The sequence below is a fragment of the Tetrao urogallus genome (genome assembly GCF_951394365.1).
Source record: "Tetrao urogallus genome assembly, chromosome: 2".
Classification (NCBI taxonomy): Eukaryota; Metazoa; Chordata; class Aves; order Galliformes; family Phasianidae; genus Tetrao; species Tetrao urogallus.
The window spans coordinates 3,303,031-3,314,555 of record NC_136814.1 but is presented as its reverse complement, the minus strand read 5'-3'; the positions used below and the strand labels follow the sequence as shown (position 1 = coordinate 3,314,555).

The window sequence follows — 11,525 nt, the reverse complement described above, 5'->3', positions numbered from 1 at the left end:
TGGGCTTCTGGTTTTCTTTAATATATTTCAGCAGGAGCCTCTCACAGGGCAGGGGTTCCTGGGCACATTTCTCTCTGATTTGTTTCTTCCCCACTTTCTTCCTTCCTTTCAGCTGTCAGCATCACAGTTCTGAGCCAAAGCATCCCAGCAGTGTGCACTGAGCAGCAGGGAACTGTGGTGGTTAAAGACAGCCGCCCAAGAGCCCAGTGGGATTGTGAGGAGAGGTTGGAGATCTTTTTTATTATTATGATTTCTTGTTGTCCTTCTGTCATGATCTTTTTATAAAGTGAAATGCACTTACAGGTTTTTGGAGAGTTGAAAAGAGGAGGAAGATGAAGGGGAACAGCAATATCTTGGAGACGATGGGTTGGCGGTTGGAGTGGATCATGGTAGTGGTCTCTCCAACCTTATTATTCTATGATATTCAAAAGTAAGTCCTCCTCGACTCTGAGCAGCTTAAAAACAAAACAAAACAGGGCACAAACAAACAGGGAAGTGCAGCTGCCTCTGCAGAAACAAGCCCTGCTCTCGCCTCACCACCATGACTCACGGCCGGGGCTAAATTCCCAGCAAGGGGAGGTGTGATGATCATGAACGAGTGGCTTGGGCTCTGCCTCAGGGAGCAAACAGCAAAGAGGTGTGTGTAGACACATATCTGTGTGCTTGGCTTCTTGTTTCTGCCATCCCCTGCTGCTGGTCTCCATGAGCCCCCACCATCACCTCGTGGCTGCTCCTTTTGTGCGGAGAGCCCCACACGAGCGAGCGCAGCTAAATAATTGTTCCAAACCACAGCTGATGCTATCAGTTATCTGCCAGCTATTATCTGTGGTGAAATAAAGGCAAAGTGAGCAATCGCTCGGGTAGATGGCTCAGGGCAAGGAGCCATCCCGTCCCCTGGTGCTCTTACACCATCACTAAGTCCAAAGGGGGATGCGGCCACGAAACACTGGGGAGGGCTTAGAACTGAGGATAGAAAAGGCAGGGAGGGCCAAGGCGAGGGAAAGCAGGGCAGTGGTGTCAGTGAGCAGATTGTGAGGATGAACTCAAAATAAATAAAAACCCTCACAGAATTCTAGTAGCTCAAAGAAGCCTAATGAACCCAGGAAAAGAAGAAAAAAGAATTAAAAAAAAGCAAGCCCTGTAAAACCCTACTGAATTAAACACAAGAATAGATCACTGCCTTGCTCTTCTTGCAGGCACCTAAAGTCACCAACAAACTCCTGGCAGAAGGTCGATCCAGAAGCCCCCAAAGAAAGCACCACTCGTGACAAGTAGTCAAATAGTTGAAGGTTTTATTCATATAAAACTCATATTAAGAACATAAAAGATTGCATCTTAAAAAAAAAAAAAAAAAAAAAAAAAAAGATCTGCAATTATTTACAGCAGTATTGCACAAGTAAAGTGGCAATTACCCTGTCCAAAATTCATCAGTGCAAAACACAAGTAAGCCAGGGAAATTGCAATAAAAATGCTACATATGCTGGGTCCTATGAAAACGAGTTAGTGATTAACTGGGACATCAGTGTGCACTCCGGTTGTACCTGATGCTAAAGCTGGTCCTGGATCTTGGCTGAGACAGAAGAGAATGTGGTTTTAAAGAGGAGAGGACCAAAATCGTGGTGGAGAAGCCAAACTTCCCCTGAATTTCACTAATGCTGTCATCTCGGAGGTGCTTAAATCCCTATGGGTGTGCAGGACTTAGGCACTTCAAAGCAATCATCTCTGCGCCGCGTTGGCTGCGCTGGATCCAGCGGGCAGCGCTGGGAGGTCCATCACTCATATGGGAGAGCATCCACACCACAGACCTGGGGCAGGAGGAGAGAGGGGCAGGCAGAACCTCGACAGGAATTTAAATAAGCAGGAAATAAATAGCCATCGTTTCTACAAGTTACAGCATGATGGAACAGTAGAGTGCATTGATTACACAGGGGCAGGGGGAAAAAAAAAATAAAGGGAGGGGGAGGATCTACAGTATTTACCAAGTTTAACTCTAAAAAAGTTTAGGGAAAAAAAAAAAAACAGGATTTTTTTTTTTTTTTTTTTTTTTTTGATTACTTATAAGCTGTACAAAACTTACATGAGAGAATGGAAAGAGAATACATTGCACGCAGATATTTGGCTCAGATGATGAAAATAATACGGTGTCCTATTCTAATAAATAGTCAGGTATTTACAGTGACCAACTGGGAGGCGTAACGCGTGGCGTGGGACCATCCAGCACAACGGGGGTTCTCTGCAACCACTGAACTTCATGGAATCGTTTTGGCAGAACAGAGAGCACTGGTGATGTGGGCTCAGAACGCCCCAAATCCATCGGTGAGCACTGCTAAAGCTGATTTAAAACCATCGTTCTTCTTTTTCTGGACATTAAAAAGCAAAAACAATAAAACCACCAAAATTAAACAATTCTCACAACCCTACAGGGACGAAGCCTGGTTTTCTTTTTTGGAGCTACGTTTTCCTCTGTCTGCATTCTGGCTGGGAAAGCTGGATGTGGAGCAGCCCAAGCCAGATGGTGCCAATCCCTTGCGTTCTTCCCCTTCTTTTTTTCTGCCCAGCATAGAGCCAGGAGGACAGGGCAAAGTGCTGGGTGCTGGCCACCCTTCTTTGGTGTGCTCCAAAGGACGCAGGACCAGAAAAGCTAAAATTGCTCCATTCTCCTTCCAACGAGTGCAATCAGGGGCAGGCAGCCCCACGCCAACGGGTCATCGCCTCCCAGCTGGTGCAAAGAGGTCAGACTGTACACAGCTCTTCTAACACAGGAACACTGATCTCCACACAGCGGCACGCAGGACAGTTTCTCCTGACGTGCATATTGCAACGCGGTAGGAAAAACCGCTACCATAGGGCCGGGTTTGCTGCTGCTGCTGCTTCTTCTATGGTGCTGGTGAAACCAGAACTAACTGCAGCATTTGGAAGGTGGTTTTAGGACCATCCGCACCAGCTGGAGGAAAGGGGACAGTTTTGAAGGTGAGAGGAGTTACGTTTGTGCATAGAAACGCAGGCGGTCGAAGCAACGACGCGCCCCAAAAAGCACCGGCTGTGCAGAAGCCTCCTGTGCGAGATGAACCAGAGATGATGGCAGGGTCTCCGTTGGCTGGGACACCACACACCCATGTGGTGAGCTTCTAGAGCCACGTGGCAGGGTCTCCAGACGAGAGGAGAGAAAGGGCATCATCCTGGGACTTCAAACACCTGCTGAGGTCTTCCCAGGTGGAAGGAGGAGATGTGCCACAAGGAGAAGACCTGCCCAAGGCTCTATGGTGAGTCGTTACCATCTGAACAGCGTGCACAAGCAAGTCTGCGTCCTTCAGCACTGCACGGCCCCTCATTCAGCTGGATTCCATCACAGGAACCTTCAGGGTCTTCATCCCCTCGCTCCTCGCCTGCAGACTTCTCCCATAGCCCTGGTCCAGTCCAAACAGAGGATCCCAGAAAACATCCAGTGTGCCAAAAACCCTCTTGGGTTTAACAGCAACACGCTAACCATGCCTTTAGAACAGTTCCTGGAGTCGCACAGCAGGAACCTGTCACTGGGTGCAAAACTGCAATGGTTTGGGAACTGTTTTAACCTGCCTCCAAGGACATCTTATTGCTGAATTACTCAGTCACCGATATTATATATTATAATATTATACAATACGTAAGCATTTTCACACGTCTTATAGAAAGAATTTCTAAAAAGGCAACCTGGTGGATTGTTTTTTTTTTTTTGTTTGGTTGGTTGGTTGTGATATTTTGGACCCTGGGAATCTGACAGCTAAGTCTTGAAATTCAGAACTTAAAATAAAAGTTGGGAAGGAAAAAAAACCAAAAACAGTCAGCAGGAAATAGGAATATTTGCATGACGCAACCGAAGTTGGATTTGGGGTAGCATTAGGTATTTACACATAAAAGAAGTGCTGATTAAAATCTCTCCGCCCTTCTTCCATCCTCATCCTCTTTGGCAGGCAGGAGGAGGCGGCAGCGCAGCGGCCGGGGCGCGTCCAATGCTCCCTGCAACACCTGCAGCACAAATAAGGCAGCTCTGCAGATCAGCTGGATCTGGAGGGTCTTGGGACGCATCCAAGATGAGCCGACAGATTTCCAGAAACGATGACCGAACATCGTCACTGAGGACATTTCTCTGAGACAATTTAAAAAACAATAATTAAAAATTGAGAGAAACACAGTAAACACCACTCTCAGATAAAATCTAGCTTTGGAGAATCCCGGCAGGTCCACGTGGGAAATCCACCCTCCTCCGGCCACCGCACGCCCAGGCCAGGGGGGGCAGCTCGGAAGCTCCAAGCTCTGGCATTGGCTCTTCTCCACTGGATTTTGGAAGGAGCCATCGAGTCCCAGCAGCCCACACGGCCGGTGTCACTGCATCCTCCAGATGAGGCGGATGATGTAATGCAGGAGGCGCAGAATGACCACCTGGGGGTTTCCAGCGTGGTTATCCAAGAAACCCTAGGAGGGAAACAGGGGGCAGAAAGTAAGAAAGTGACTTGAATCCCCAGCTACCGTGAGTTGAACATCTCCTGCACGTGAGGAAGGAGAAGGTGGGCCTGGCGCCTTCCGCACTGCAACTCTGAGCTTTCTCCCCACTGCTGCCACTACCAGGAAAGGTCTACATTTACCTACTGAGCTTGCTTCAGGGGGTTCAGTACAGATGAGACAACAAAGTTCGCCCCAAGGGGTGGCCAAAATGCACTGATGCTTGTTATTTGTCACTGCCAAGGAGATGCAGAGGGAGAAAACACAGAAATAAAATGAAGGCAACTCAGCTCAATGACATCAAGCGCTTCAGTCCTGGGGAAGCCACTGCTGGCATCCCAGCCAGCACCAAACCAAGACTGCTGCAAGATGACCAGTTCCCTGTCCCCAGCCTCAGGGATTGGCATTGTCCTCCAGCACATTCATAAACTGGGCTCCATTCAAGTTCACTGAAGCCAACTCAAGATTTTTTCTGAGCAGAAGATGATCCAGCACAAATAGGGCAAATACCCCGACGCTTTCAAGTGAGGCTGAGCACACAGTTCTCAGCTCTTGCTAACACTGGAGACTGAGAGATTTCACAAACTGGAAATCATGCATTTTATGATTTTACCAAGAAGTAAACCCAGCCTCCCTTCATGTTGAGTTTCAATAAGAAGCTTTATAGTCCTCAGTGGGCCAAAGCCGCCTGCTCCCAGCCACATCTGCCATGAAGGCTCAGAGAGGACATCACCTGGGTGTGGGATGTGAGTAATGCTGCTTGAGACTGCAGTGTGGAAGCAAGCAGTAAGCCCTGCTAAGAGAAGCAGGGAGGTAATAATAATAATAATAATAATAATAATAATAATAATAATAATAATAATACAAAACCCAACTAGAAATAAAGACCTGCAGCAGGAAGAGCAGTGGTAGCAGAGACAGGTTCCTGCTGATGGTGGTAGTCATGGCTTCAGCTCTAATGGCTCTAGGAGCAACCACTGCAGCCGAGCACTCCTCCTTTGAGCACAGGACCAGTATTTCACAGCAACATTCGAAGAGAGTTTACTTTTGGGGTCCCTTTTCCCTCCCCCAAGCCCAACAGCAAAACAGAAGTGCCAGCACCACCACCTCTGGTTTCCCATGCTGTCAGAACACGGTGTGGTTTGGGCTATATTGAGTGCAGCAGAACCATGTCTGTACATGCCCTGCAGGGAGAAATCACGCTGCTTACACCAATTTGCAAACTCCTGTTGCAGGCACAGGGCACACAGAGTGCACTGTCCCCAACAGAAGATGCTCAAACATCCCACAGCCAGGTGGAGAAGGGTGAGCAGCGCATTTTAGCTCACCATGCATCTGCTGTGCGTGGAGCTGGGCTTCGAGGCAGGAGAGCACGCCGGCTGCTCCCGCTTGCTCAACCTCTTTGTCAAGGTGGATCAATGCTGAATTACCTAATTCTCTGTTGTTTTTGCCCTGGGGAGCTTTTAAGGGCAGACAGAACACAGCCAGGCTGCTTTTGGGGAACCCTCCTGGCATCCCAGCCAGGTTCTTGTCCCGGGGCCGCCAGCTGGGCACGCTGGGGCAGAGGAGCAGCGCCGACCCGTCCGACAGCCCTGACCTGTCTGGCAAGCACCGTTTTGGCACCGCTGAGTTCCCCATTTCCACCCGTGCTCAAAGGGCAAGCCCGAATGAACCTGCTGCGATTGGAGGGTGATGGCAGCACGGGCTGCCAGCAAAACTTCACATTTACCCCTTCCCTGGTGCTGTGCTGGCAATCCAGCTCAGTAAGTGTGAGCTCCTTCAACAGCAAGCTGCTCACAGAAGGCAAAGGCAACTTTTCAGGGAGCGATAGCCAAGAACGCTGGGGACAATAAATCCACAGCAATTACTTAAATGCTCTGAAAGCCGCTTGGTTCTGGATGCAACAGACAAGAGGAATTCATCAGACTAATTAAGCCTGCGGGAAGCGATACTACTTTGCCCTTGCATTCCCCAACGAGCCCTGCTACAGCCCTCACCCACGTGAGCAGCAGGGAGGGAAAATGAGCAAATCCACGAGGGAAGCTGCTGACTCCAGAGCAGGGGAAAAACATATGAACTCAAAAAGAATGAGCTGGTGAGAGAGCAGAGGCAGGAGTGGATGTGGGGCAGCACCAGGACAGGCACCCAATCTGGGGAGAGCTTCTGCCGTGCAGACTCTGGACACAGTGAGGAAGTGACTCATGAGCCAGGGGGATGAATAAAGACGTGGGCAGTCAGCACATCATCACACACGTCTCCTTCTCCTCTTCCCACAGGTAAGCCAAAGGAAGGGGGAGAAGGACTAGAAACCACACGTACAAACATGCAGCTGTGAACAATGGATGAGAGCAAGTTATCAGCTAAGGCTGCTCTTCTGATAATTGCTGTTACCTCATCTCTTTGATGACTTTTTTTTGTGCACGTTAGTACCGCTCAGTTTTGTTGCGCCACTTCAAGGTGAGATTTTACAGCCTCTCAAACTTACAGCCTTACAGATCTAGTGGGCACAGTGGTGACGGATCAACGGTTGGACCGGACGATCCAAGCGGTCTCTTCCAACCTTAGTAATTCTATGAAACACACAATTTTTGAAGGAGCTTTTGCTGAATTCTTCTAGGAGAAATAAGCTACCAGAGGAGGTTCATCCCTGTTGCTAGACTTTGATACTGGTGACCCTTCACAGCAGCAATTCCCTTAAAACAGCAGTGCTGGTTCCCAAGAGCTGCCAGCCACTCACACAGCTCCTTCCAATGCCACCCCAACAACACACAGAGCTCTGCTTGCCTTACATGGTTCCCTCCTTATCACCAGTTCAGCGCTAACGCAGAGACAGATGATGCTTTACTGGCTCTCAGTACCATGAATGAAGCCACGACACCCGAAAATCTCCGGTCCCAACTCGAAAGGTGGTGCTGAGTATCTTTCATGACGCGGCGGCAGCAGACGACAGCCACCCGCGCATCCTTTTCTACATTTGAGTGAACAAAACACTTGCCACAGAGCTAGTTTCCAGATATGATTAAGCTTTTCCCTTTTAGAGACTGTGCGTAAAGAAATGGAAAGTAAAAATAAGAGAATTACCCTTCTTGGACAATAGGAGGCATTGAATTCATCCCCGATGCGCCGCAGCTCCTGTGCAATCCATATTTCTGGTTGTATTTCTTCTGCAAGTGAGTGAGATCGCCACCTGGAAGCTGCACAGAGCAAAAAACAGAGCGTTGGAAACAGGAACAACTCAGAAAGCAAATGCTCCATTAAACCTGGGAAGAATGCAACCGAGACTGGCCGTGCGATGTGCATGCTGCAGGCTTGTACCAGTGTTGGCTCTGTGTTGGTATTAGGCTTTGATTCGTTATTACATCAGCAGCTTCTTCCCTAGCAAAATCCTATTTTCCCCTTTTCTAAACATAATGATTTCTCACAGGGCAAAGCAGCACCTCCTTCTCTAACCTTAAAAAAACCTCAGCCCTGATAATTTGGTCTAATTCTCACATTTCTTCCCCCAGCGGTGGAGGCATCCAACGAGACAAGGAGCATGGTTGTTTCTGCTGTGCTAAGAAGAAAGCCACAATTGGACAAAGTGCACTCAGAGCAAACTTTGGGACTTTTCATCCCCACCATGGGGCTGGAAGGCTCTGCTCTTCAGTATTATGTTCCAGCACTTCAGCAGAAAATAAACCAGGCGCAAGAAAATGTCACTGGCTTATAAAAGGTGAAAAAAAAAGAGCTAAGATATCAGTTATGCTGAATATACAGCACCAGGGCCTTCAGTCTCCATTTTAAGCTCCTGAGCACATGATAAAACCACGGTACAAGCCGCCAAATATTGGAAGGGAAATGAGCAAGCCCCGGTGCAGCACCTGTGCCCCCTCCTGCCAAGGAAAGCTCAGATTTGAGCAAGAAACACAGCCTAAAAATTGAAAAAAAGAAGTAATAAAAAATAGAAAACGACAAAAGAAAACACCACACACACACCCCCCTCAAAAACAAAACAAAAACCAGCACTCAAAACAAAACAGAGCATTTCACAAACTTGGCACCCAAGCTCAAAAGGACTCGCGAGGGAATACAAATAGCTTCCAATCTCTAAATACTCAAAGGATTAGTAGGGCAGTAAAAAATAAAAAAAATAAAAAAAAAATAAAAAAAATTAAATAAGGAGTCTGGCTCTGACCCGACTGGAAAATGCATTTCTGAGCCAAGCTGACACGGCTTGGCTCGGGAGCTGTTTTGTTTTCACACTGTAGTAGCGCAGGAGCGGTGCCCGCCGCCTTCCCGGGACAGCCCCGTGTTATTGCTTCCCCCGGTCGCTGAATGAACTGCAGCACGAGAGCAGAGCCCACGCAGGAGCCCCACGGCACCAGGCGGGACGCGGCAGGGCACGGCCCCGCAGCACAGCCCTCCCGCCGGGACGCGTGGCTGAGAGTGAAATCGGGCTGAGGTTTTCAGAAAGGACTTTCTGCGGCGCTGCCGGCTCGCAATATCAAAAGCGTCCAGTCATAATTGCAGAGAGGCAGGGGAACTCTCGGAGCGTGGCCACAGTCATAGCGGGAGCCGGCCCACGCCGGGTGAGCCACGGATGGGTGCTCTGCACACCTCTGGGCTGCGCCAACACCGGGACTGCGGCCGCCAGCGATGGGTAATTCAGGCTGCTGGAGATGGGCCACCAATTGAGGAGGTGGGGGGTGCCTCAGCCTCGGGGACACACGAGGTCTGAGCATCTCTGCTCGCTGCGGAGCAGTTGGACCAGGTGGCCACGATGGTCCCTTCCAATTCCAACAGCTCTACGGTTTTATGACTTCTTTTTTTTTTTTTTTTTTTTCGTTTGTTCCTCCTCTAATTGTGCCAAAGTGAAGTCTGTAGCCTGAAGCCCAGGAGATGTCTGCCAAGTTTCCCTGCCCAATGTCACCCGTGGAGCAGGAGCTGCCACCTCCACCCACACCCACACCCAGCCCTGAGAAGCAGCGCCGCGTGAGGATGATGCAAAACAACACCGCCGTGCCCACACTCACAGGTAGAAACCAAACCACCCTCCAGGCTTTGTTGTAACTCAAATCCCCTTCAACACAACCACAGGTCAGGCAGGCAAAAAGGAGCACCAGCCCGCACCGCACCAACACACGCCTCAACCGCTTTAAGGCTTCCTCACTGCGCCCAGAGGATTTCCCCCTTTTCCACGCAGGGCTGAGATGAAACCGCTCCTTTCCCCCTCCGTGCCTCACCCGAGCTCAATGAGGATCGGAGGACGGCACGGCCGTGCTGCTCGCACACATCCAGCCGCCTCCCCCTGCTCGCTGCCGGCCGACGGGAAGCGCACACCGTGCAGAGCACAGCAACGTCCCGCAGGCACGGCGAGAGCTGACCCGCACAAGCAAACAAACCCACAGCTCTGCTCCCACCGAGAGCCAAACATCCGCCGGAGATTCCTCGGGCAGCAGCAGACAGCTGGCTGCGGGGCTCGGGTGACATTCTTCGGGCACTCCCACGGCGGGCCGCCTCCAGGCACGGCACGGCTCTGCTCTCCGTGCCCGGGGCAGAGCGGCGGGCGCCGTCCGGGCGGTGCCACGCGAGCGGCTCGTTGTGAAACTCGCAGCGAGCCGTAAGGACGGCAGTAAGGTCAGAAAACCTTTCCTAAGGGCACGTTACAGTCAGCGCTGCAGCTGTAACCACAGACCTTCACCACGAGGGAAAAAAAAAAAAAAAAAAAGCAAAGCAAAGCAAACGGCACCGCGCGGCCAGAGCGCCCGGCCGGCCGCCATCCCCGAGCGCTACCTGCCAGCCGCCGCCCCGCCCGGCACTCACCCATGGCGCTCAGGTAGTGGCTGACGGCCTGGCACGGCGGGCTGGGGGTCTGCGTGGCCTTATCGCAGCTCATGGGCGCGGGGCTGCGCTCGGCCTCGAAGGAGAAGTAGCCGCTGGAGGAGCGCGGCAGCAGCGGGGACCTCCGCACGAAGAAGAAGAGCGGCGAGCGGATGGCGAACGGGCCGGGGCTGCCGGGCGAGGCGGGCCGGGCGGCGCCGGGCAGCGCGGCGGGGGCTCCGGGCCGCAGCGGGACGGCCGGGCCCGGCCCCTCTCCCGGCGGCAGCCGCCCGGCCCGGCGGTCGCGGGGCGCCTTCGCCTCGGGGGGCTGCTTGGCCATGGGCTGCGCCTGCGGGCGGAGCGGAGCGCTGAGCGGCGGGAGCCGGCCCTACCCGCCCCTTCCTCCTCCTCCTCCTCCTCCTCCTCCTCCTCCTCCTCCGCCGCCGCTCCCCGCCCGGCCCCATTGTTCTGCCCGCGGCCCCGCGCCGCCCGCCCCGCGCCCCTCTCCCTCCCGCCGCCCCCCGCCCTCCCTCCCGGTCCGCTCACGGTGCCGCCGGCGGAGTCGCGGGGGCGAGAAGGGGGGAGCGGGGGAGCGGGCGGGCGGCGGCAGGCTGCTGCCGGCGGCCCTGTGCGCGGCGCCCGCAGCCTCCGCCTCCTCGCGCGGCCCCGCCCCGCCCCGTGTTTACCACCGCGCGGACCGCCCCGCCGCGCCCCGCCCCGCTCACCTCCGCTGCCCTCCGCCGGGAGCGCGCGCGGCCCCGTTGCCGCCGTGCGCACGTTGCGGGCACGCGCCTTCGGGTGCGCGCGCACACCGCTGTACGGCCGTGCCGCGCGCGGGGATGTGTGCGCGCGCACAGCGTTACATCACTCACAGCCCGGGCACGGGGGTGGGAAAGACCGCTGCGATCATCACAGCACAGCCCACCGTGCCCGCTGCCCACGTCCCTCAGTGCCACATCCCACGGCTCTGGGACTCCTCCAGGTGACCCCACCGCTCCCTGGGCAGCTGTGTCAGTGCAGAATCACTTCTGGAGAAGGAATTGTTCCTAGCAGCCAACCCGAACCTCCCCTGGCACAACGTGAGGCCATCCCCTTCTCATCCTATGGCCGTTCCCTGCCAGCAGAGGCCGACCCCGCCTCACACAGCCTCCTTTCAGGGGGTTGCAGAGCCACGAGGTCTGCCCTGAGCCTCCTCTTCTGCAGACCGAACAGCCCCGGTTCCTCAGCCGCTCCCCATCACACTTGTG

The 11,525-nt window shown here is 53.0% G+C and overlaps 1 protein-coding gene across 1 annotated transcript; it reads right to left on the bottom strand.

The window, feature by feature from the left end:
* Positions 1–4,362: 4,362 nt before the first annotated feature.
* BCL2L11 (BCL2 like 11) lies at positions 4,363–10,618 on the bottom strand (the record flags this gene model as incomplete). Its single annotated transcript, XM_079532522.1, has 3 exons — positions 4,363–4,452; positions 7,561–7,673; positions 10,282–10,618. 3 exons carry the CDS (start codon positions 10,616–10,618, stop codon positions 4,363–4,365), a joined length of 540 nt encoding a protein of 179 aa, XP_079388648.1.
* Positions 10,619–11,525: the final 907 nt, after the last annotated feature.